General features: G+C 45.6%; 1 protein-coding gene across 2 annotated transcripts in view; it reads left to right on the top strand.

Moving 5' to 3' along the window:
• LOC128821387 (Golgi phosphoprotein 3-like) overlaps positions 1-27,388 on the top strand; it is a 174,452-nt gene that overhangs the window by 56,007 nt on the left and 91,057 nt on the right. For both annotated transcript variants that reach the window (XM_054002378.1, XM_054002377.1), the window contains exon 2: positions 7,187-7,318. In XM_054002378.1, the coding sequence (XP_053858353.1) occupies positions 7,187-7,318 (132 nt within the window). The remainder of the gene's footprint in view (positions 1-7,186; positions 7,319-27,388) is intronic.

Genomic DNA, 27,388 nt, shown 5'->3' with positions numbered 1-27,388 from the left:
CTGGTCGGTAGCCAGCTGAACATGAGCCAGCAGTGTGCCCTGGTGGCCAAGAAGTCCAACGGCATCCTGGCTTGTATCGGGAACAGTGTGGCCAGCAGGAGCAGGGAGGTCATCCTTCCCCTATACTTGGCACTGTTGAGGCTGCACCTTGAGTGCTGTGTCCAGTTCTGGGCCCCTCATTTTGGGAAGGATGTTGAGACGCTTGAGTGCGTCCAGAGGAGGGCAACTAGGTTGGTGAGGGGCTTGGAACACAAGCCCCATGAGGAATGACTGAGAGAGCTGGGGTTGTTTAGCCTGGAGAAAAGGAGACTCAGAGGTGACCTTATCACTCTCTACAGCTTCCTGAAAGGTGGTTGTAGTCAGGTGGGGGTTGGTCTCTTTCTCCAGGCAGCAACTGACAGAACCAGAGGACACAGTCTCAAGCTGCGTCAAGGGAAATATAGGTTGGATATTAGAAAGAAGTTTTTTACAGAAAGGGTGATAAAGTTCTGGAATGGTCTGCCCGGGGATGTGGTGGAGTCACCATCCCTGGATGTGTTTAAGAAAAGACTGGATGTGGCACTCAGTGCCATGGTTTAGTTGAGGTGTTAGGGCATGGGTTGGACTTGATGATCTTTAAGGTCTCTTCCAACCTTGTCATTCTGTGAATTCTGTGATTTAGTGAGTGGATTGTGTTTAGCAGACTTCAGATGCATGCATCTGATATCTCTATACATTGACAGCTTTTATTTGCAAAAATAATAAAATTATATTGCCCTTGATTTAAGTGAGCCTTTGCTACTGGTTAGGATAAATTTTATGAAAAGGAGTCTTTTTTTTTCCCTGAATTTTTCTCTGAAGATGCACAAAGTAGATGCTTTCACAGAGATGCAACAACATGGGAGTTTTGGAAAGTGTGAGAAATGAACCTCACTCTTGAAAATTTTTAAAAGTTTAATAAGGGATAATAAGGGACAAAATAACAGTGCTGGGTGGTTGGTGATGGCTGGAGGCACATCGGCTAACCATAGCAACTCTTATATACTTTTTCTATAGTATTGGTCAAATACATATACATAAAGATTATACATATTCAAACATTTCTTTGAGCTCATTTACATGTTTCAGGAATTCTTTAGCTTAGTTTGAACCCTGACCCACCTTTTTAGAGTACATGCAGTAATCGTGGATGTGGTTTTGAAGGTCACGTGTCACTTCCTCACAATGATCCCCCTGTTCTGTGGTTTCAGCAGGCAACAGTTATTGATAGTCGAAGGGTCCTCATTACATTACAGTAGCAGGGGTCCTCATCACATCCATTCCTTAAATGTTATCTGATCATGCAGACAATTTTAGCTATTTCCATTATTGTAAGTTTACCACAAGTACTTTAAATCAACATCAGCTATTTCACAAATGTCTGAGTTATTTTCATTATTGTCAGTTAGTTACAAAAATAAAAGCATTAGTTATTATTTCACAACTACAGCTACTTCTGCAAAAGTTAACATTGTAATGCACAACACATAGCATCCACTTTAATATTTGGGAAAGCCAAAACTATAATATATGTTTATCACACTGTCCACAAACTAAAATATCATCCATAAATGATGTTCTGAGGATACGAGCTACACAGGGGCCAGGGCATTGGCCACAAAAAGCTGACAAATTATACTATATCAAAAGCAGTTATAAGTGATTAAAAACTACTATATCAAAATTGTTATGATTAATAATAAATTGCAAAAGCCAATACATAATAGTGAAAGCCAACAACTACACAGCTATTTATAACAAAGTCTTTCTGGATTGTAATGTGAGAAAAGACTGCTCACTTAAAAAAATTTAAAGGGTTGATTAAACCTTAACAAAAATACAACAAAAGGACTAAATAAGGAAAAGTAGGCCCTTGTGGCTGCCCACCACATGGCTGGCTCATCTCTTTAAGATGGATGCTTCACCTTTTATATCTCTAGCCCATCCTAGAGCCTTGTCAGTTAACTCCTTCCTTGCTGTCCAGTGGTAGAAGTCACTTTCTTACATTCTGATTGGAGGTCAGGTGATGCCTTAGTAACAAGCCAACCTTCCCAAATCCCCGGATTACTAAGACTGTCCCATGATAACACATACTGGGGGGAGCACATTGCAGTAACATAACTATACATTTATAAAACTTGTTTTACCATACATATAAAGTTTACCCCTGAATTGTGAGAGCCAACCATTTACTCATCTATAACAAACCCCCCTTTTTCTTTTTATAAGTAATTTGGCTTGAACAATTAACCCTTATCTTTAATTCTGATAATTTACTCTTACTTCTCAGAAATAAAAATTTGAATGAGTCATGCTAACATCTGTTGATGTGGGTAAGGACAGAGGGAACACTGACAATCTCAGGTTCTCTTTAGGCCCACTTATTGGTGAATTGGTTGGAGCAGACAACAAGGAATCATAGAGGTCTGGTATGGCTTTTTACTCACATCTACCATGCCTATGGGGTTGCTACCCATAGCAGGTATATCTTAGTGGCGAGTAGAGAGGCCAATTTGGTCTTGCCCTCCAGTCCTTGTTGTTAATTACACCTGTAAGGAAAAGACAGCTGAGGAATGATAGAGGTCTGTTATGGCCTTTTTGCCCCCACCTTACCATGCCTACAGGATTGCTGCCTGCAGCAGGGCTACGGAATCTTCTCAGTGGCAAACACAGGGGTCAACCCAGTCTTGTCCTCCCTTTCTTGTCTTTCCAAGCATACCACCCCAGCATCTCTTAAGGTTCTCCGTGTACCTCCCCTCAACAGATGCTTGCAATCTCCATTTATTAAAGCAAGACAATTACATCAATGGCAGATACGGTTTAAACTCCCCAACTAAAGTGCAAAACAGTCCTTAGGCTGGCTGGTGGGACATTTGATTTCTTTTTTTTTTTCCTTCTTCAAAGTTCTTTGGTTATCTCTCCGTCTCTGCTCGAGAGTTGCACAGCCGATGCAGTGGTTGGCAGTACCTGGAAGGGACCTCCCCACAAGAATTTACATTCTTCTTCCTGAGGACTTATTTTATTAAGGGTTACTGATGATATTTTGTCCACAGAAGGTATAGCCCTTGACATCTCTAGTCTTCTACCTCCCCTCTTTGCTTGTTCTTAAAAATCTTCAGGTCCTCTTCCCTTTGGGGGCAATTTCTCTTGAAATGTCCATTTTCCTTACAATAAAAACAAATTTGTCCTTCTCTAATGGCAGTTAACATTACTTTGGCTTTTTCCTTTGCTTTCTCTTCATCCCTCCTGATGTATACTTTCTGTGCTTCTCTTAAGAGATCTTCTAATTCCCTTTCTTGCCAATTGTCTAATTTCTCCAATTTTCTCCATATATCTAGCCATGCATGGGTGACAAAATGTTTTTAATAAGATCTGTCCAGCTGTTGTTTCAGGATTGATACCTGAATATTGCCTCATATTTTTCCTCAAACTTTCTAGCCACTCTGTTGGGGTTTCCTCTCTCTTTTGTTGTTCATCAAATGCTTTGCGAGCATTTTGGCCCCATGGGGCCGCTTCTTTAATACCCCTTATAATTAATGTTCTATATTCCTCCATGTTTTGCCTTCCCCCAGTGCTGTTGTGGTCCCAACTAGAGCACACTGTGTGCATTTTCAGATCCCCAGGAGGTCCTTGCATGTGTTCCCTTTCCCATATCCGTACCCCAGCTGCCTGGATCATCTGTCTTTCCTCTGGTGTAAATAACATGGCCATTATTGATTGCATTTCTTCCCATGTATAAATATTGGGGCCTAAAAATGGGTCCAATTGTTCTGCCAGTCCAATGGGGTCCTCTAGTAATCCTTTTAATTCCTTTTTGAACATTCTCACATCAGAGGAATTGAGAGGTACAGTTACAAATCAAATTCCTCCCTGCATCCCCCCTAGGGGTACTTCTCTCAGGAGATATAATCCCGCTGTTTGGTTCCCATCCCCTGATCTGCTTTCCTCCCATTGTGCCATTCTGTTTCTGGTGTTTTGGCTAGGCCCATCAGAGTGTAGAGGAGGCGCCATTGGGGCTACTGGAGGTGGAGGGGGCAAGTGTTCTAATGAGTCCCATTCTTTATTTTCTGATACCTTAAACATGCTCACCCTTGAGGGTAAAATCTCCCCTTCCCAGCAGGCAGCATAGTCACTCTCTTCCTGATTGAATGGTTTCTTAGCTCCTTACATAGACATTTAATGCCTGACATAGCCATCCTTCATCTGATCCATATCTCAGCCAGTATACATGATCTCTCCTAATTTCCCTTCTGGTCCATTCTAACATGCAGTACTGAACCATTTTATTCTCATCCTTATCTCTAGTTTTGGGGTCATATTTCCACTGGGCAAATTTCCTTCCCAAAGGACTACCTGGGGGTATGCCCATTGGTACCTCTTCAATTTCTGCTTCTTCCTTTGGGGATTCACTACTCACCCATGATCCCATCCTGACTGGTGGATCAGAGATCTTCCCCCCACAGAGCCTGCCTTTCCAACCACAGGCTCTTCTGACAGAGCCCACCACCCCCAATCAGCCAATCTCACACTCTCCCAGCAGGGCCCGCCTCCCTAAGAAGGGAGAGGGAAAAAGAAACAAGAAAGGAGGCTAAAGAAGAAAAGGAAAGAGAGAGAAAAAAAGAAGAGAAAGAGAAGAAGAAAAAAAAAGAAAAAGAAAAAAAATTTACCTCTCTTCCGAAAAGTAAAAAAAACTCGCCTACCATCCAGGGGCCTCCATATAACCGGATTGGTACGGCTCGTTGCTCTGGTCCCACAGCCTTATGCCAGCGAGTGTCAAAGGGGAGCTGGTCTGCAGCCAGTCAGGCCCATCCCCGGCTTGGTGAGTGGCGGCTCTGCCCCACTCCCCGGTCTGTGGCCGGCCCGACCTGCCCCCGGCTTGGTTAGAAAAAGAAAAAGAAAGTAAAAAGAGACAGAAGAAGAGAGAGAGAAAGAAGGAGAGAAAAAAAACCCCCTTGCTTTCCCTCTGGCAGGATGGAACAAATGAAAAAACACCCCACCTGCAGAAACCCGCTCCACGCGACTGGGTGTACCCTTCTACTCTTTTCCCAGCCAGGGTCTGACACCCCAGTGCTTTTCGGTGCATTAGGGCAACCGCAGAAAGACGTCCCTCATGTGGGCTTCCGCGGCACCCCGCCATGCCCCCAGCGCCGCTCATGGTCCCTGGCCCCTGCTCCACCGGGCTCACACCAAACCCGAGCTGCACCTGGAACCCGGCACCGCTGCCGCTCCTGGCAAACCTCCCTCATGTGGGCTCCCGCAGCACCACCCCGTGCCTCCAGCATTGCTCGCGGCCCCTGGCTCCACTCCGCCAAGCTGACACCAAACCCGAGCCACACCTGGACCCCAGCGCCGCTCGCAGCCCCTGGTCCCCCTAACCCAAGCTGCGCCTGGACCCTGGCACTGCTGCCACTCCCGGCGAGCCTCCCCCACGCGGCCCCACTCTGCTGACCTGGGCTGCGCCGGGACCCCGGAAAAAACTCCCCCAAATCCAATGGCTCTCAACCTGGCAACCCCAGGTGTTCTTGAGCACCCCAAGTCCAGCAACTCTTACACACACACACCAAGCACACTCTCGGACTCTCATGCACATGCAAATACAATTTTCATCTGCTTTTTCTTCCCCCTTTTCTTTTTCGTTATTTAGTTGTCTATTGTCCCCAGTGCTGACATGCAATCACTGATGGTCACAGGAGAACTTGATGGAGCTGCTGAACTTGCAGCAGAGTGCGCTTCTCCTTCGAGATCTCCTGCAGCCACAGAGACGAGGTGTTGATCGTGTATGAGCCCCCATTTGTGAGAAATGACTGCTCACTTAAAAAATTTAAAGGGTTTATTAAACCTTAACAAAAATACAACAAAAGGACTAAATAAGGAAAAGCAGGCCTGAGAACTGCCCTCGTGGCTGCCCACCACATGACTGGCTCATCTTCAAGATGGATGCTTTGCCTTTTATATCTCTAGCCCCTCCTAGAGCCTTGTCAGTCAACTCCTTCCTTGCTGTCCAGTAGTAGAAGTCACTTTCTTACATTCTGATTGGAGGTCAGGTGATGCCTTAGTAACAAGCCAACCTTCCCAAATCCCCGGATTACCAAGACTGTCCCATGATAACACATACTGGGGGGAGCACATTGCAGTAACATAACTATGCATTTATAAAACTTCTTTTACCATACATATAAAGTTTACCCCTGAATTGTGAGAGCCAACCATTTACTCATCTATAACAGTAACAAGTGTTTTCATAGTAATTTCTCAAAAAACAAATAATTTCTTAGAAATATTTTGTTTTGTCTTAGATACTGTTCTTGCATATTTTTTAATATTTAACTGTTGCTACTCTTTTGAGAGACTGTAATGTTATGGTTAATGGCTTAAACATTGTTATGAAGTACTTTTTGCCCATTATGGCAAAACTGTATATAAAAATATAGTTGAAAAAGTGTGGTAGTGTGGTTCATACAACAAATGTAGCTTGAAGTTTGGCAGTCCATATTAGAACAACCGTATTGTGTTTGTGTGGCCAGGTTTTGGCAGCAGAGGACTACAGGGATGGCTTCTGTGAGAAGTACTGAGAGCTTCCTCTATGTCCAGCAGAGCTAATGTCAGCTGGCTTCAGGACAGACTCGCTGCTGGCCAAGGCCGAGCCAATTAGAAATGGTGGTAACGCTTTTGTGATAACATATTTAAGAAGGGGGAAGGAAACTTCATAAGAGCAATTGCAGCCAGAGAGGAGTGAGAGTATGTGAGAAACAACTCTGCAGACAGCAAGGTCAGTGAAGGAAGGGGAGGAGGTGCTCCACATGGTGGAGCAGATTCCCTTGCAGCCTGTGCTAAAGACCATGGTGAAGCAGCCGTGCCCCTGCAGACCATGGAGGTCTTCTGACTACGTATAAACTGCACTTTATATCTCCAAGTTCTTGATATCTTGCTGGTTTGTTTTGCATCTCTTTCCTGAAGTTTCCCTTCTTTTTAAAGAGCAGAGACCATGTGTCAAAATTAATACTGGATGAGTCTGTTTTCTCTTTCATGTTTCAGTATAAGAATGGTAGTTGACTAGTGATGCTAGTGTATGAAGGCCAGACAACTATTTAGACAAAGCAGTAAGCCTCATTTTCTATTTGCTTTCAGGTGGAAATGGAAGTATCTTACTGCCTTTCATTCTTCACAGGGTTACACATCATTTTGGAATGATTGCATCTCCTCGGGATTGCGTGGCTGTATGTTAATTGAATTGGCATTGCGAGGACGTCTTCAGTTAGAGGCTTGCGGAATGAGGCGTAAAAGTCTATTGACAAGAAGGGTAAGTGGAGGAAACTGGTCACATTTACTTTTGTGTCATGCTTCAGGCAATATAGTAGCTATAAATTAAGGGTGATTGTAACAAATACACTTTTTTTTCTTTATATGGGTGTTGAAGGTTAGGATTTTTTCTTTTTTTTTTTTTCTTGGTGTCATGGAATTTTGTCCTATTTGTTGCTAAGAGACAATAATGACCAGTACTTAAGAGAGACAAAATATGTAGCCAAGGGGGAGGGGGAGGAGTGCAGCTGGAGGCACTATCTTGGCTGGGGGGCTTTCTCTTGGGAAGGGCAGTGATATTGTGAGATTTTGGCTGGGGGGTGAGGGGATGAACTTGGCTTGTCTCTTGCTCTCCGGATTGAAGGGGAGACAGGTCGCTGTAGGAAGAATTCGCCACCACTGCGGGGTTCCATCTCCTGCTGTCTTCTCCTACCGTGAGTGAAGCTCTGCTCATAAGAGCAGCCATTGGACTGGGACCTTATTAACACCCTACCTCACTGGAAAGGACCCTCACCATCTATTTGGGTGCCTCAGGGGAAAACCCAGTACCCCTCCCCCCTCCAAGGGAGCTTCTCCCGACCATGTTTGGGAGCCTGGCTGCTGCTGCCCAGCCCCACCCTTTCTCTGCCACTGCTCTGGGTTTTTTGCTACACTGTAACTCCTCACCTCCTGCCTGCTGGGACACTCTGTGGCTCCTGCTACAGCTGCAGAGTTTCTGTTACATTTTGTTAGCCACTCCAGGGTCTGCTCGCCTCTGCCATTCCAGCTTGCTGCTTCCAAGCTTCCTGTTACAGCTAATTTCGCTATCTGGAGGGGCACTTGGACTGGCTGCCCCTGTCAGATTGTAAAGGAAGCCCCTTTTCAGTATCTTCCACTGGCTGTGCCCACCATTACCCACATAAAGAAGCAACTGAGCTTGCACCACAGTGCCCCCTGCAGCCGCAGGAGAGTTATCACACCTGCCTGGCCAGGAGCCAACAGTGCCCCTGCCAGCTTTGATCATAACTACACCAAAGGGGAAAGTGCTTGACAGCTGAGAGAAGGCTATAGTTGGGTTTCTGTTCTTGTTTGTTGTTGCTGCCATTGTTGTTTGTTTGCCTTGTTATAAATATACCTACTAGCAAATAACTGTTATTCTTTTTCGCATATCTTTGCCTGAAAGCCCCTTAATTTGAAAGTTAGAATAATTTGGAAAAAGGGGCACATATTTTGCATTCCAAGGGAGGTTCCCACCTTCCTTGGCAGATACCTATCTTTCAAACCAAGACAATGGGGATAGGGATTCTGAGTAGTAACCTAAGGTAGGTGCAGAGTTATTACCTAAAAGGTTTTAATGGTGAGCTGAAGTACCTTGTAAAATCTTCTGCATTTGTTCTCTGTTCCTGTTTGTTCTCCTGATGTGTTCATGCTGCACACAATCAGTTGGTAGTGGCTCTGGCCAGGGTGCTGTGGCAGCATTTGCTGCAGAGAAGCCAGTAGCACTAGTTGTAATCTGATGAAGGAACTGCATTTTGCAATGTTCATGAGATGTTGGTTGGGGCTGAGAGACTCAGGTGTATTCTGCAAGTCACCAGTTTAATACTGGTGTACACAGTATTGCAATTAGTGCTTGCAGTGCATGTGTTGGGGTTTAGGAGTTCTCCTTTTGTTTCTTTCTCTTTGAGAATTTTCTCCCATTTCTTGTTGCTAAGAGACAATAATGACTGAGTACTTAAGAGAGACACAAGAAGTTTCCCTGGGAAGGGTGCAGCTGGCTTCCCTCTTATCTGGGAGGTTTCTTGTGGAGGGGCAGAGATACCGGGATAATTGGGCTGGGGAAAAGGGGTTGGGTGCAGCTCCCACCTCTCTTTTGCTCTCGACTTTGGAGGAGGACAGTTGGAGCTGCTGCCTGGGGGGGAATTCGCTACCACTGCAGGAGCCCAGCCAGGTCCTCCTTCTTCTGCAGTGGGCTGAACTTTTGCTCATGAGAGCAACCACTGAACTGTGAGTTTATTAACACTCTACCTCACTAAAAAAAAAGGACTTTCACCATCTGCTCAGGTGCCTCAGGGAAAAACCCTGGGCTCCCCGAGCCCCCTCCCCCTCCAAGCGAGCCTCTCTCTCAGGGCCGTGTTCAGGAGCCAGGTGGCCACTGCCCAGCCCCTGCTGTTTTCTCTGCCACTGCTCCGAGGTTTCTTTGTTACACTGTAATTCGCACCCCCTGCCTGCCCAGGCGCCCTGCGGTTCCAGTTACAGCTGCTGAGTTTCTGATACATCTCATCTACCACTCTGGGACTTTGCTCATCCCTGCCTTCCCAGCTTGCTACTCCGAGATCCCTGCTACAGCTCCTTTTGCTATCCATAGGGGCCACTGGGATTGGCTGTCCCTGGGCGTTCATAGAAGCCCCTTCTCCATCCCTTTCTGCTGGCTGCATCCACCATTGTCCACGTGGAGAAAAGATGGCTGACTAGTGCCACAGCGCCCTCTGCAGCCATATGGGAATCATCACACCTGCCCAGACAGCACTCCTGCTGGCTGCAACCATAACTACACCAAAAAGCCTGCAGCTGAGAAGGCTGTTACTGGGTTTCTGGTTCTGTTTTTTGTTGCTACCATAGTTGCTGCTGTTTTTTTGCCTTATTATACATACTAGTAAAGAACTGTTATTCCTTTTCCCATATCTTTGCCTGAAAACCCCTTAATTTTGAAGTTATAATAATAATTTGGAGGGAGGGGGTCGTATTCTCCGTTCCAAGGGAAGTTCCTGCCTTCCTTAGCAGACACCTGTCTTTCAAACCAAGACAGCATGGAAAGGAAACAATCCTTGTTCCTTGGGCCCATGACAACACAAAACTAACTGTATCTAGTTTAAGCATGTGACCACTGTATTAACTTTCTTCTACTCACTGACCTTTAAGATGGGCAATTTTTTGAGGTTCTTTACTGAATTACACTGAATATTTGAGGCACCTTAGTTTATTACTTTTGGCACTGGATCTTTTTTCTTAGTACAAAATATGCAAAGTCACACTGAAGAATTTTTACTTTATCAGCATTAGAAGATTCTTGAGGTTCATAAGGAGCCTCAGGAAGAAATTTGATCCAACACCTCAACAGTCCACTGGATTCAAAATGAATTGTGACAGTTTCAAAGGGATATTTTCTGGAATTGGCCATTTGTCTACCGGTAAACCGACCAAACATGTTGAGAATGGCTTCCTCGGCCTTGAGTGAGTCAAGCAAATGGTGTCCAGACCTGACACATCGGCCAGAGTTTCCCAGACATTTTCCCTTGGTTGACTCATGAGCAAGGCCGCATTGCTTAAGGCAACCAGTGAGATGATAAGGCAGAAGCATAATATCTGACCGAGCTTCATGCTCATCTCTCGCAAAAATCCCCAAACCTCAACACAACCCTCCCTCACAAAAGCCAGTCCGCAAATTTTGCACGCAAGATGAAAAGATGACTGGTGTCTGTGATGTCAACCACAGTGTTGACACTGGTTCACGTCTGCGTGCTTGCTTCTCTGTTTGCGGGGTCACCACCTGCTTGCTTCTGGACTCGATAGGGTTTCACGTGTTTTGCCGGAATCTACTTTGGTCCGGCACCTGTGGAGACACAAGCATACCCTTTGCCCCAGGTTATTAGTTGGAATGGGCCTTCAATCTGCCCTGTCTCTAGGTTTCTGATCAAAACTAAAGGATTCTCCCTTAGTTTCGCTTGGGTACTGTTCGAAAAATGCCTGACGATTGGCAGAGTGGGTTCTGTGAAGGAGCTGTTCAAGAAGTTCAAAACATACAGAGCTTTGTTCAACCGCATTGGAGGCATGGCCTCCGCCTCCCCCCTTTTCTGTTTATCCAAAAGAGATTTCAAAGTGTGGTGCATCCTCTCAATGATGGCCTGGCCCATAGGAGAATGAGGGATGCCGAAACTGACAAACACCCCAATTTTTAAAGAATGTGTCAAGGGTTTGTCCTCTGTAAGTTGGGACATTGTCTGTTTTGACTTCTTGAGGAACACCCAATGATGCAAAAGCCTGCAAAAAATGCTGACATGCATGCTTTGCTGTTTCGCCTGTGTGCAGAGAGGCAAAGATGGCGCCTGAGAAGGTGTCCACGGGCACATGAACATTTTTGAATTTCCCGAAGGACGGGTATTTTGTGACATCTATCTGCCACAACTGCAGACTCTGCAATCCTCTTGGATTGACTGCTTCTGTGGAAACAGGAGGGTGCATGAGCTGACAATCAGAGCAAGCACTTATGATGACCTTCGCTTGGTCTTTGGAAATGCGAAATGTGCGCATCAGTGCTTGTGCATTTTGATGAAAAAATGCATGACTCAGTTTTGCCTGCTCAAAAACGTTTGGCAAGGTGTTTGAAATGATCATGGTCAATTCATCTGCTCATACGTTTCCTTCCGCTAAGAATCCTGGAAGAGAAGAGTGTGCTCTGATGTGGGAGATTAAGTATTTGTGTTTTCTCTGCTGTAGCATTTTCTGCATGCTTACAAGATAACAATACAAATCCTCATTATCAACCTCTTTCAGAAGTGACCCTTCTATTCTTTTGACTATATTTGCTACATAAGCTGAATCTATAATTAGATTGAGAGGTTCTTGGAACAATTGAAATGCTCTGACCACTGCTGCTAATTCTACAATTTGAGGTGAGCCCTGTATTGTTTGGCTGTTTGATTCCCACTCTTTTGTGGTTGCATTTTGCCGAGTTATTACTGATTTATGTGTTCTCCTTGAACCGTCGGTGAATAATGTTATTGTGTCCAACGGTACTTTGCTTATCACGGGTTTTTCTCTAAGGCTTAATTTTGTTTGCAGCAGCTTGTGACTCGGGAAATGAATTGAACAAACACCTGAATAATTTAGCAATGCAATTTGCAAATCCTCTGATCTTTGCAATGCCCAATCAAAATATTCTTTTTTCAAAGGCAGGTAAATTATCGTGAAATCTTTGCCTGCCATTGCTAACAATCTGGCTCTGGCTCTGATTATAATCTAGACTGTCATTTCTAATGTGGTAAAAATCATTTTGGGAGATCTGTAGGGTAAAAAAATCCATTCTATTATCAACAAAGGGTCTTTTTCTGACGAGTCCCATTGAAATATGAGACCATACAGTTGTATTTTTTCTCCCAAGACTGCAAGTTAAAAGGGTTGCGTCATTAGGAAACGATGGGCTTGTCTCTGTTGAAGAGCTTCAGCAATCTTCTCAAAAGCATCTTGAGCCTCAGGTGTGAGAGTTCTGGGGGATTTGATCTCACAGTCTCCTTTCAACAGATTGAAAAGCAATGAAAGTTCATTGTTCATGATCCCCAAAATGGACCTAATCCCATTGATCTCTCCCAAAAGTCGCTGTAGGTCCTGTAGATTGTTGACTTGAGTCCTAATTTGTTTCATCTGTGGTCTTATTGTTTGTTCTGTGATTTTCCATCCCAAGAAGTTCCATGGTGAGACTTCCTGAATTTTTGAGGTGGAAACTTCCAACCCTGCATTCTGGACTTCCGCAATCACGCTGCCATGAGCCTCTCGCAACTCTTGATGCGTTGGCACTGCAATGAGCAGATCATCCATATAATGAATGATTATCACCGGTGGATGTTTTTTCCATGCTGGAGACAAGGCTCGTGCCACAAACCATTGCCAAATTGTCAGCGAATTCTTGAGGCCTTGTGGAAGAACAACCCAATGATATCTTTGCAAAGGTTCCTGTCTATTGATGCTTGGGACAGAAAATGAAAACCGAGGAACATCTTTTGGATGAAGCGAAATGTTGAAGAAACAAACCTTGAGATCGATGATCACAAGTGGCCAATCTCTCGGAATCATCAAGAGAGATGTGAGCCCAAGTTGAAGTGGTCTCATCTCTTCAATGACCTCATTGATTTTTCTGAGGTCATGGAGCAATCTCCATGAATCAGAGGACTTTTTGTGGGTCATGAACACTGGAGAGTTCCAGGGACTAGTTGTTGGTTTGATGTGACCTTTCTGCAATTGCTTTTCAATCAGTTTCTTGAGGGCACTCAGTTTCTTTTGTTCAAGGGGCCACTGATCCACCCATATGGGATCATCCATCTTCCAGGTCAACTTCAAGGTGGTGAGTGCCACAGTGACCCCCACTAAAAATCCATCTCTATCTTCACTCCCCATTGTGATAAAATGTCTTTTCCCCTACACTGTGATGGGTTTCTGCACAACAAAGGGACAAATGATGCCTGTCTTTCTTCCTGGCCCTGAGACGACGATGGGGTTCTCACTCTGCAGGCACAATGTGTTCCCTCCGATACCTGAGAGGGTGCCCAAGGGTGTCCTCAAGTTCCATTCTCTGGGCCAAAAGAGGTAGGAAATAACTGTGACATCTGCACCTGTGTCCAGCATGCCTGTGATTGAAATAATTTTGTCGCCGCACGTCAAGCTGCAGATGATCACGGGTCGATCATGATCTATTTGCTTCACCCAGGAGGCATGAATGTCCCCATCTTCGTTGACAGATAAAACCTGCCGACCCATCAGTGGCATGATCTGCTCTGTTGCATGAGGTGGTAAGGCAATGGCTTTGGCTATTGGAGTATTTTCTGGAATGATCAATGGAGGACGTAAAGGTAGAGCCAAAACTGTTAATTCTTCATTTTGATCTGCCGAGACAATTGATGGATAAACAATGAGCCCTAAAATGCTACATCTGTCCTTGCCTATGATTAAAAAGTCTTGTCTCTTCCATGATGTTCCAATGATCCCCGTGGGAATCGCTGCATGATCGTCATTCAAAAAGCATACTAATTTGGATGCTGCCAATTCATATTGTGCGCCTGGAGGTAATAATTCTGGGTCACTGGGGAACTGGCAGATGGTCCTGCTGATGGAATCTGATTGACGTTCCCCAATGGTTGCGTTCCCACTGGGAACCCCTGTGGGGTTTCTGGCTGAGGCATCGCCATCACTTGTGTCGTGGCGTGTTGGCGTTCTGCACTCTTCTTCAAGTTTCCCGGAAGGGGTAGAGGTCTTCTGTCTACATTTGTTTTGGAGTAACACTGATTCACATGATGTTTTCCTCTTCTGCATCTTGGACAAAGGCCTTGCGCTTTCGTGCTTTTTGCTGGTTCTGGGCAGTTCTTTTTCACGTGTTCATATCTTCCACATTTGAAGCGTGGTCCTCCGGCAAATGCTGTTGCCATCACTTCTGTGGAACCGGCTTGTTGAAGAGCTGGGTGAAGTGCTTCGAGAGTTTTTGAGAATTCTTCATGCTGCTCTTGAAGAATTTTCCCAACCTGTTCCATCCAAACGCCTGCTTGAATTGCTGTGATGTGCTGAGGTGTGCCTACCTTGCTGCATGCCTCTGTCATCTCAGTCATGGTTGGTTGACCAGGCTAATTATATGTTTGCACTCCGCATTGGCATTTGCAAAAGCAAGACTTCGAAGCAAATGTGGCTTCGCCGCTTCATCACTCACTTGTCAGTCCACCGCTTGTGTGAGACAATCAATGAATGAAGTGAAAGGCTTGGAGAGACCTTGCTTTACTTCTGTATAAATACCTTCTGGAATTCCAATTGGTTGAATTTGCAAAATTGCCCTTTGGGCTGCCTCTCTGATGTCTGCCATCACACCTCGGGGCAATTCCGCTGACTGGTCTTCAGGTTTATCATGAGGTTCATCTCCTGCCAATTGAGCCAATGTGAGACCTGCGTGTGACCCTCCTGCATATCTGTTTCTCAGTTGAGTGAGAGCCCTTTGCCATCTCACATCCCACAGCAGGAGTTGTGAAGCTGTAAAAATTGTTGAGGCAATGTACCTACAGTCAAAAGGCACCAAGTCATAATTGTTGAAGATGCTTCTCAAAAGCTGCTTGAAATATGGTGAACCAAGTCCTTATTTTCTTGCAGCTTCTAATAAGTCTTTCAAGACCTGATGGTCCAAAGGTTCCCATCTGGGGTTTTCATTTCTTCTTCTGTACCTCACTAGCATTGCAGTGCTGTCTGTATCTAGTATATCATAGTCTCTTTCTTGCAGTGCTGTCCTTCTGACATTTGCCCAATTCGTGGATGATGCATCTTGCAGAATATTTCTGGGAATTGAAACCCAATCCATACCTGTATCTGGTGGATTTGTAATTCACCTAGATGCACCTTCTTCTGCTCTGAAGGGTGCATTCATCCCAGGCACCCCTCCCCCTTCTGTTTGAGGGGAGGTAAAAGGGGCTGTTGGGGAACTGAAGAGGCAATAGTTGAATCTGCTGTCTGTGCTGACAATGAAGAGGGTGGAAGAAAGCGTGCATGGCGTTGCTGTGATTGGAATTGATGAGCATGTTCCTGAAGCTGGAGAAAAAGCTGCGTTACAAAGTCTTTAGAAAATGAAAATAATCATGGGTGGGTCAAGGAACTGGATTGTCATCCTGAAAGCCAAGTGTTTGGAGCAGGCATGTAAAAGGCTGAAGTGCCTGATGAAGTCTAAAAGCCAGGTGGGTCTTCAGATGACATAGGAATGCCTTGTCCTGCCGTGATGGATATAACATTTTCGCTGCTAACATCCTGGGCTTCAGGGAGTTGTTGTTCTGGATCATCCCTGGATTGAGCACTGTTCTCCTGCTCAGCGTGTGCTGTGTCTTGGTCAGACAGTCCCCATTTACCTGGGAATATGACTATTGTGTCATGGTCTTCTTCTGAAAGGGATGCTTTGAGGGCTTGGATTGACTGGGGGCGAGGCGGAGGGTCCTTCATTACAATAATCTTGTAACTCTTTTGGAGTTGTTGTAATGCTTGTTGTAATTTTGCTGTTGTCCCACAAGGTGGTACTGTCGCCCCACAGATCGGCCGCGAGCCGCTTTTTGCAGCGACAGTGGCAGAGGCTGCCACAGCTTGGGATGCTTTGAAAGCCTCCGCTTGGCGGGGACGGGATGGGGCAGGACGTGCCTCCTCGGGAGATGATGGCTCGCCGAGCTCGGCGATGCTTGACCGCATTGGCCGCTGGCGAGGCACGGCCGCCGCTGCAGTGGAGGAAGGGGGGGCAGCTGCGGCTCCGGTGGAGGAGGGAGGGGCAGCGGGTTGGCTTGGGGGTGCGCAGGGAGTATGCGCCGTCCCTCGCACGGACTGAGCCTGCGCGGACCGTCCGGAGGGGCGGGTGGTGACGTCGACCCATTTGCCGTGGGTCCCGCTCTTCGTGCCGCAGTCTGGGCCTCAGGGGCGGGCGGGGGTGGGACATGGATGACGTCGGCCGGCTCCGAGACCGCTCTTACCGAGCGAAGGGGCTGGGCGGGCCCTTTTGACGTCATTTTCAGAGTCTGGGCGGTGGCAGGGGCTGTAGGTGGCCCGCTAAAAACGGGAGGCGTTGCCACCGAAGTCTCGGGTGCCCGAGACGCCACCAAGGGTGGGGAATGGGGCAGGGAAACCGGTGGGGAACAGGGCAGCTCCTCAAACCCCCCCCTTCCACCTCAGGAACACGCGCAGGTGTAAGGATTTCGAAAAATGACCTGTCATCTTCCTCCTCTTCACCGAGGAGTAGTTTAAACTTGGGAACTGGTTCCCTCTCGAGGTCTGCTTGAGCCGCAGTCTCCCGATGATCCTCCTCTCCCTCCGAGTCCCCCTCTGCCTCCCCCTCCTCGGGCAAATCCCCTTGCTCTTGCTCCTCAAAGGGAGTGGCTTCTTCCGGGACCTAGGGGGGCACGCGGGGGGTCACGAGCTTCAGGGGACATTTCCGGGGATCCGGGTGGGGGTGGGGGAGGGGGGCAGCGGGCTCCTGCCCTTCTGCCCCTGGGGAAAAGCCCTCAATCACTTGGGGAGGGTCTGTAAGGGTGAGTGTGCAGCAGATTCTGGATATTTCGCATCGTATGTAGATTCGTAACGAACTCGGCAAGCAGACAAAAGCGCTCCTGCCTTGGGGTCCCGCAAGGTGGCACAATCATATAACTTCGAATTAGCATCCTCCCATAGACAGGGATCAAATAAATCTTTCTCTGTGAGAGCTGGGTAGGTTTTCCTTGCCCACAGCAGCAGGGATTCAAACTCCTTTTTGGGGACTTTAACTGGGTGCTGTTTTACTAAGGTTTCTAATTTCTGGAAAGCGTCTGCCTCTTTTTTCTAGAGATTCCCTCCCATCCTGGTCCCTTTGAGAGCTTACTGAAGCCGTTGTCACCGGCTACCGGTCCTGAGATCCGACCTGCAGCTGACGGGAACCCGATCCTCTGGCCTTGAGGTGTCAGGATGTCTGATAGCAGAGTTTTTTCACCTCCGGAGGAATTTGCTGGCTTCTGGGTCTGCTCCACAGGACTCTTGGCAGGATCTCCTCGTAGTTGAGTCACACTGACACATGGGGCACCAGTTATGGGTGTTTGCCCCTCTTGTTGGGCCCCACAAGGGGGTCCCCTAATGGGGGAAACCCTCCTGTAGAAGTTCTGTGCCAGGAAAGAGAATGCACCGGACTTTTTCGGTCTTCAGCTTGTTGTTTATTGTTATCAAAACTTCAGCACACCGTCTGCACTAGACTTTGCACGCAGGAAAAGCACCGCAAAATGGCTATAAGATGTACAGTTTCAAGGTCTTTTAAAGCTGTTTCATCCAAACATGCTTTATTTCTACTTTTCTACCAATAACTCATCCTTTGTCTGTCCACGTAACCTAAGACTGCAGCTTTCCTTGACCAATCACCCTGTGCCACCAACACTGCAGAAAATGGAGTAGATGAAGAAGAAGCCTGAGACAGTGCCCAAAATCCTCCATCTTGCTTCCTATTTACATCCATACAAAAAAATCCTAAAACCTAAATCTCTCACCCAGTGACAAACTACACTATTCTCTATTATCTATTTCACACTCTGGTAGACTCTAGTCTATCTCAAAGTCTTGGAAGCTTTCTCCATGGGCGAAGGTCAAACTCAGTTCTCTGGAGGCCAGGACCCCTCAGAGCAGACAGAGAAACATTCTCTGTGCCCTGGGATCCAACACTGTAAAATATGTTTATTGAAAACATGGTCAAATGTTGTCTATCCATTAGAAATAAATTCTCTTTTATGACACATTTCCCTTTTAATATTATCCCTTGCTAAATTCCCCAAGCTTCTCCCAGCTTCTTCCTCTTCTGAAGAATTGAACCTCTGTTCAGAGAAACAGCTCCTATTTTTTTTAGCTTCATTTAAGCATATTCAGCATTGATTAGTGTCCTGGGGTGACTTTATGAGGCTGAATTGTATCCCCATTCGTCTGTTTAGCCCAGAAAAAAGTTTTGCACCTTTAAGACTGGATCCGAGAGTGAAGGGGGGCAGAAAAGAAGCATGGAGCTTGTTATCAGAAACTATGCTTGCTCCCCCACATCCTTCTCGTGGACAGTGTTGTCTGCAGCATGGATAGAAAGTGGGACACAGCTCTCCTTTATTTTTTTTTTAGTTAGTTTTTAGCTAGCTGAGGCAGAGAAGTTCCCTGGACTGTGGTTTTATTTTTTTTTTTTTTTGGAACTGTTTAAACCTGCTCTGGTCTGAAAACCCAGAAGAGCACCGGCAGCTTGCATCTGTGGCCCACCAGGCCTGGCCTGGGCCTCAGCATTTCCAGCACCGGAGGTACTGGTAACAGACTGAGTGACCCGAGCTACAACCCAAGAAAAGGACTTACTGAGTTTGTCATCTCTTCAGAGTGGCGAGAGGTTTTGTTGTTAAATATTGTTCATGTTTTGTCCTGGTGAATGCTTTGCCTGTTAAATAAACAGGTTTTTTTCCACTTTTCTCCAAGGAAATCTTTTTCTGAACCACTTGGGGGAGGGACTACTTGAATTTGCTTTCTAGAAGAACCCCTTTGGAGGTTTTGGAGGTTTTCTCACAAATTTGCCCTAAACCAGGACAAATACATTTTTTGGCACCCAATGTGAGGCTTGACAAAGTGGAAAAAAAACTGTACTGATTGCATTTTAGTTGTACTTATTCTCTATTGGGATAAAGCAGTCAGTAGCCATGTTGCTTGAATTCATAATGTCTCTTGGGGTGGAGGCCTTCATGTGTTTCTGGTCCCTAGGCTTTTTTGAGGTTTTAATACTTTTCTGGTCTCTAGGCTTATTTTCTTATCTGGGGATAGATGCAAGAGATGCTTCATCTTTAGCATGGCTTAATTGCAAAGCTGTATTGTGGAAAATGAAAATTGAATATTCTGTATAATTGAAATGTCAGCAGTTGAATACAAGGCAAATGTAGTACATGCTAAATCACTGAAAAACTGGAATAAAGAAATATTAATTGCAGTAAGGCTAAGGACCATCATCTGAATAAACAGTATGGCGGCCTGGAATCCCGGGGGTCCATCCGGCCCCCTGGGCAGCAGCTGCCGTAGGTGTCCCGGATAGCACTGTGCTGATGAGGCACAGCCTGTCTGGTCTCTCCGGCTAGCTCCCAGCCGCAGGCAACTTTAGCGAGCACTTGTGGAGTGATTTCAGCTCTCGTGAGTTCAACTCTCAGTGATTTCAGCTCAGTGCTCGCAAAGTGCCTCGGCAGACGCAGGGATGGAGAGAGGTGAAGGCTGTGTGGAGTTCTGCGGAGATGTCTTTATTGGCAGCTTCTGCAAAGGGTTCCAGTGACAGCTCTTCCACTGAACTGGGCAGAGGTGAGGGTTTAAGTAGGCTACTGGGGGATTGGAAATCGTCCAATGGCTAGGGTCGAGGAGAATACGACCTATAGCCTTACAGAGAGATAACAGGGGTCTGAGTGTGGAAGAGGGGCAGCTCTGGTCCACTCATCATGACTCTGCATTTTTTTATCTTAGGCTAGTAACCACCATGGAGGCCTTTCAGGGCCTCTGACTGCTACAACTCCACTTTCTGTATTTAGTAAAAAGGCGTGCCCTATAGTTCTTTTGAAACAGTGGACAAGGCATGAGAACATAGTTAACACAATGACAATAACAATGAAAATCCACAAAATTCCCTTAACCAAAGATGCAACCCATCCCATTAATCCCCATTGACCGAAAAGGTCATTGACCCAGTCTGGGTTGCTTTCTACTTTTAAGTTCTTCACAGGTTCCTTCAGTTTCTGGATGTTTGCGTGGATGGATTCCGAGCGTGAAGAGAGGTTGAACCAACACATCCCTTCAAAGTCTTCGCAGCCATGTCCATGGGCTAGCAGTAGGAAGTCAATTGCTGCTCGATTTTGAAGTGATGCATGTCTCGTGGTTTCTTCTTCCTTTAAAAGATCGCTTAGGGCGGCAGAGGTAGCATTGGCTTGCTTGCTGAGCCAGCACCCTAAGTGATTTATTTCCCCAAGAGCTTTAGCTGCAGCTACCCAGGGTAGGAATAGGGAGACTGCTCTGAGTTCAGCTCTCAGTGATTTCAGCTCAGTGCTGAAGAAGTGCGGAAGAGGGGCAGCTCTGGTCCACTCATCATGACTCTGCATTTCTTATCTTAGGCTAGTAACCGCCATGGAGGCCTTTCAGGGCCTCTGACTGCTACAAAACAGGATCCTCTTTCTCTATATTAGCTCATTTATTAAAGAGAGAAAAGATATCCTCTTAAAGATGCTTAATCCTAGAATCATCATAGAATCATGGAATGGTTTGGGTTGAAAGGGACCTTAAAGATCGTCTCATTCCAAACCCCTGCCATGGGCAGGAACACCTTCCAACTGACCAGGTTGCTCAGGACCCCATCCAACTTGGCCTTGAACACTTCCTAGGATGGGTCATCCACAACCTTTCTGGGCAACCTGTTCCAGTGCCTCACCACCCTTACAGGAAATAATTTCTTCCTAATATCTAATCTAAATCTATCCTCTTTCAGTTAAATCCATGCCTCCTTGTCCTACCACTACATGCCCTTATAAAAAGTCCCTCTCTAGCTCTCTTGTAGGTCCTCTTCAGGTATTGAAAGGCTGTAATTAGGTCTCCCCAGAGCTGCCTCTTCTCCAGACCCAATTATTTCAGTCTCTCCTCATAGGAGAGGTGCTTCATCCCTCTAATCATCTTCATGGCCCTCCTCTGGCCTCACTTCAACAGGTCTATGTACTTCCTGTACTGAGGACCCTGTAGCTGGATGCAGTATGCCAGGTGTGGTCTCATGATAGCGGAGTAGAGGGGCAGAATATCCTCCCTTGCTCTTCTGCCCACATTGCTTTTGGTGCAGCTCAGGATACATTTGGCTTTCTGGGCTGCCAGCCCACACTGACAGCTCATGTTCAGCCTCTCATCCACCAGCACCCCCAAGTCCTTCTTGGCAGGGCTGCCCTCAATCCCTTCATCCCTGACCCTGTATTGATACTGGGGGTTGCCCTAACCCAGGTACAGCATCTTGCACTTGGTTTTGTTAAATCTCATGAGATTCCCATGGGCCCACTTCTTGAGCTTCTCCATGTCCCTCTGGATGGCATCCTATCCTTCAGGAATGTCAACTGCACCCTCATATTGGTGTCATCTGCAAACTTGCTGAGGGTGCACTTGATCCCTTTGTCTATGTCATTAATGAAGACATTGAATAGCACTTGGTCCCAATACAGACCCCTTGAGGGACACCACTTACCCCCAGTGCCCATTGTGACTCTGAGCTGTTGACCACTACCCCGTGGATGCAACCATCCAACGAATTCCTTATCCACCAAACAGTCCACCCATTGAATCCTTCTTTCTCCAATTTAGAGAGAAGGATATGGGGGACCATGTCAAAAGCTTTACAGAAGTCTAGATAAAGGACATCTATAGCTCTTTCCTTTTCCAGTGATGTAGTTACTCCATTGTAGAAGGCCACTGGGTTGGTCAGACAGGACTTCCCCTTGCTGAAGCCATGCTGATTGTCCTGAATCAGCTCCTTGTCCTCCACGTGCCTTAGCAGAGCTTCTAGGAAAATCAGTGGCATGATCTTCCTAGGCACAGAGGTGAGGCTGACAGGCTAGTAGTTTCCAGAGTTTTCCTTTCTACCCTTTTTAAAGATGGACACAATTCCTTTTTTCCTGTCACCTAGGACTTGTGGCCCAAGTCGTACAAGTTTTCGCCACATCACGGATGTACATGGTACCAAGTCTGGATTTACAGTGGTTACATCATCTGAGAAGACAATCTCTGTCACTGCCATTTCCCTCAAGCGTTGAATGCCTTGTTCTATAGTCTTCCACCGGGTTTGCTGCATATAGAGCTCGTCTGCACACAGATATCTTTGTGCCACACTTCCCAGGACCCGTGCCCAGAGACTCTGAAAGTCAGCCCCCCTCATCATTCCTTGGTCAATAACCGGATCATGTGACAGGGACCCCAAATGCCTCGCTTCACTACCATCCAAAATTGTAGCCTCGCCGGCAGCATCCCAAATACGGACTAACCAACTAACTATAGATTCATCAGGTCTTCGAGTGTAATCCTTTCTTAGGCCATGAAGGTCCTTCAGGGAATAGGACTCAATAGTGGCTTCTGATCTTGTATCAGTTGCTTTAACTCCAGCTTTTGTGTCAGTAATTGGCTTCTCTCAGGTATTTCCCCACCTCATCTGGGTTCTGAATTTGTTCACGTGGAAAATCCCACTCTACAGGGTCAGAAAATTCCTTCAGGGTTTGGCCCATATTTTCCCATTCTCCACACCACTCAGGAGTTTCCACACCTGGGTCAGGGGTCTCATCAGCTCCTCTGGACATCTCAGCCCTCACTCTAGAGAAGCTGCGGACTGTATAAAGGATGTTTACCAGAAAAGATACCAGAAAGATGGTCTCTTTAACATTCAGGGGAAACTGAACATTCTCACAAAGTGACATAACAGATTCAAAGGAGAAGACGGAAAGGAGAGGCTGGAAAACCTCATCCCCTGCTCCTCCTCTAACAAACCGGGTATAATTACTAATAAACCCCCAAAACATACTACTGGAACTAGGACACAGGGTAGGACGAAAAAAACCATAAACCATACATATCTTGAACAGACTCCAGTATCTTTGTAAACACCCTAAAAACCACTATCTCCAAGGCCAGCACAATAGCTATTTTAATCCGTGCTCCTCTACTGTAAAAACTACATGCAAGAGACAATAATCCTAGTGACCAGAAAAGTACTAAAACCTCAAAGAACCCTAGAGACCAGAGCCACATGAAGGCCTCCACCCCAAGAGACGTTACAAATTCAAGCAACATGGCTACTGACTTCTGTAACCCACTACAGAGCAAGCACAACCAAAATGCAATCAGTAAAGGTTTTTTCCACTTTCTCAAGCCACGTTGGGCGCGAATAAATGTATTTGTCCTGGTTCAGGGCAAATTTGGGAGAGAACCCCCAAAGGGGTTCCTCTAGAAGGCAGATTCAATTGGCCCCTCCCCCCAACCAGTTCCAGAAAAAAATACTTCCTTGGAGAAAAGTGGAAAAAACCTGTTTATTTAACAAGAAAACCTAAACAATATTAAACAATGAGACTTCTTGCCGCTCCAAAAGAGGGACAAACTCAGAAGAATCCCCCCCTGCCCAGGCTGCAGCTCGGCTCACTCAGTCTCTTATCAGTCCCTCCGGCACTGGAAATGCCGCGGCCTAGGCCCAGCCCGCTGGGCCACAGGTGCGAGCTGCTGGTGTTCTTCTTGGTGTTCAGTCCAGAGCAGGTTTGAGCAGGTCCAAAGAAAAGGAAAAGCCACAGTCCAGGGAACGTCTTTGCCTCAGCTAGCTAAAACTAACTAAAAAGCAAAGGAGAGTTCTGTCTTGCTGTCTGTCCATCCGCAGACAACACAGTCCAGGAGAAGGAATGTGGAAGAACGAGTGCAGTTTCTGAAAACAAACTCCGAGCTTCTTCTCCCCCCCTTCGCTATCGGAACAAGTCTTAAAGGTGCAAAACTTATTATTCAGCATAAACAGAACAGACGATTGGGGATAAAAGCATCATACAGTCAACCTAGGACAACTTGGAATGGTTCTCTCCACTTGGCTTGTAGAGGATCACTGTCCTATTATGTTTAAATATCCACATGTTCTGTGGGGTCGGTGGTCGAAGACAGGGACAACACACACACACCAAAGCTCCATGCGACAAACGTGTTTTATTGTTGAGAGCTTTCTTTTATAGGGAGTTCAAAACTCCTGGGTCTCAACTGCTCATTGGTCTGATTCCCACACTGCCCAGCTCCTGATAAATGAGATGTCTGCAGCCCAGGATGGAATGTAATTCAGTGAAGTCCCTCTAGGGATTTAAATCCAACCTATCCCTGCGTCGTCTGAGGACCTGTTTTACCTCTAGGCTGGCCAAGGCTGAAGGTCTGATTTATTTGGCAGCTACAAGCTAGCTGCAAATCGTGACAGAGCACCCTTTTTGGTTACATTAAAAAAATGTAAAAGTGTTCTTTGTTAGCTTTCTCATTTAGCAATGTTTTTTATGTATTACTGGAGCTGCAGCACTCACGTCTCACAGCTATAAGTTGAGAACTCAGGCTAGCATGTCAGGCTATTTGCTTAGAATTTACAAAGTTACAACTTAACACTAAAAAAAAGAAACTATTTAACCCTTAAACCATTTAACCCTTAGGACTGTTAGAGAAAAACCCAACTACTAGAAAAACAATCTGTAAATAGAAAAAACAGTTTGTAAACAAATAGTCTTTTTGTTGTGAAGAGAACATGAGAACACCCAAGACCTTTGAGAGGGGTGTACGTCTACCCCTCTTTTCCCCTTTCTTTGTTTTAACAACCGCAACAGGAACAAAACATGTACCTTTGAAGAAAATCAATAAGGTGAAACTTACAACTGCCTATATGCTTTACCATCACGCAGGGTCTGCCACCGCTGAGGGGCGTCTTTCTCACAATGAGGACTTGGAGGGCTTCTTCCAGATGAAGCCTCCATGTTTATTTCAAAGGAAAAGGGTTCAGCTTTTGCAAAGCAAATTTAGCTAGTACAGAAACACTTCGTTTTGATAACTTTCCTTGCCAGTCCAGGCCATAGCCTGGCTGGCCAGGGCTATGACCAAGACTGGGAAGGCCTGATGGAACACCCCTCTCACTAGGTAAGGGCACAGCTTGGCCGGACCTGAGACCTAGACTGGATGGGCTTTCCCATCATATCTCCAAAAGAAATCCTTTTGTGATAACCCATAGAACAGGTGATTCTGCTATTTACCCTTAGCTAAACAATCAACGATGCTATAAAGAACCTATAAACAGGTATAACTACATATACACATAAACAAATCTCTTGAAAGCACCATTTACCCTCCTGTTACAAATAAACCAATTTAAAACTATACACACAGATAGTCTGTAGTACTACAGAATAGAGATAATAAAAGTGAATCACTTTGACATTTGACATCTAAGGACACTTATGAAGTTGTCTCTTGAGGTCAGAGGGAACCTAAGTTATTTATTTTAGATTTTGAAATCCCACAACTGAAATTGTAAGATTTTTGGGAGAGGAAAAAAGATTAAACATGATGCTTGCAGAGTGCACAAAACCACCACCAATAAGCATTCTACCACAAACCTTAGGACATATTCTTTAGTGACTGTGAAAAACACCAATCTCTTGGTTTTTAAATGTTTTAAAGTTTAATAATAATAAAATGGTTATAAAAATAGTAATACAATTAGAGTAATAAAAATTTAGAGTTAGGACAATTACAAGACAATAAAAAGCAAAGAATTACGGACGTCCGGATGCTCTCGGGCACTTAAGCCACGACAAGCATGCCTTGTGAACAAAGGAATAACCTTAAAAGCAATAGCCTGTTGCATATACAAAACACTTCATGATTATGTATATATTTTATTTAAAACAAGAACTTCGTCTGGTACTTGTCAAAAAGTTTCTGTGAATTCCCAGGCGCCTTTGAGTCTAAGTCAGGCTTGAAGAAGTTCGTTTCTGTTGATAAGGAAAGCCATAAATTCCTCTCCTCTGGAAAATGTAGGGGTTTCTGTAATTGTTATCCTTGTGCGAAGAATTCCTTGATTATCTCATCTCTTTCTTGAGATAGTTAAAAAGTATCTTACATAGTATAGTTTCTATTTTAACATTGTGTTATAACCTAAAATACATTCAACACACTACTTGAGAGAATTAATACAGCATAACTTTCCAACATTACACATATAATATTCATTGTAACTATTGCGTAAAGCCAATCATAAAATATGCATTTTTCACAGTGACTGCAATAGACTTAATTAACAAAGACATGCCATATGAATCAGTTTCAACCCTAGCATATGCAAATCCTGCAGTCTTCCCTGTTGAGGAAGGGGCTATTAAACTAGCCAAATCCTTTCCTTCACTTAACATCAATTTATTAGAGTCTGTAGGGTATGAGAACCTTGGTAGAGTTAAAGCAGTAGCAAGCGGGGCGGCTGTGGGGCTCTGCTGAGGTATGTGGGGTAGGAACTCGGCACTGCCTTTGTTGGTATTGCTTCGGCTGGTGCTGTTAATTTTTTTATTTTGTTTCTTCACTGCTCACACACTGGGAGTTGTAGACTTCCCACCAGGCTTGGTGAGAGGGTGGCCCACTCTTATCTGCCTGTCATGGTTTGACACTGGCGCAATGCCAGCGCCCCCATGAAAATGCACCTTCCCCAAATAAATGCTGTGAGATGTTATCAGGAACCGAGCAGAGCAGGCCCAAGCTTAATAACAAAGGGAAAAAAAACTTTATTAAACTACTACTACTACTGAAAACACATAAACTAAATCCAGGATGAAGACCTTTTAAAACACCCCTCCTCCTCCCAATTCCTGAAACACCCACCATGAAACATCACCCGGGATTCCTGATCAAATTACCACCCTTCAGATAATCAATACTCAAGCTATCAAGGGAGAGAGAAGTCTTTCTTGCACCACAGACCCCCCCGCCAGGAAACACAGTTGCCACCTCCTGTGTTTCCCTGTCACACATGGCAACCGCCTGGAGAAAATCTGCCAGTGTGACACTCTCCTTTCCATGTCACAGTGCTCTCACCACCATGCATGGACAGACTGCTCATAGGGCTCCTTTAAGGATGCTTTGCCACGGACCCAAAGATACAACAGTTCAGCTTCTCATCCTGGGACTACAGTCCCCCCCATTTTCCCCTGGGGCCAAGGGTCCAAGAACAGAGATCATCTTCTTTCCCGAAGACAGAGGGCATCACCATTCCCTCCTCAGCTTTCTTCTGCTCTTGCCATTCCTG

This window comes from Vidua macroura, chromosome W, assembly GCF_024509145.1.
Source record: "Vidua macroura isolate BioBank_ID:100142 chromosome W, ASM2450914v1, whole genome shotgun sequence".
Classification (NCBI taxonomy): Eukaryota; Metazoa; Chordata; class Aves; order Passeriformes; family Viduidae; genus Vidua; species Vidua macroura.
The sequence above is the reverse complement of the archived record's forward strand: the minus strand, read 5'-3'. Positions and strand labels throughout refer to the sequence as shown.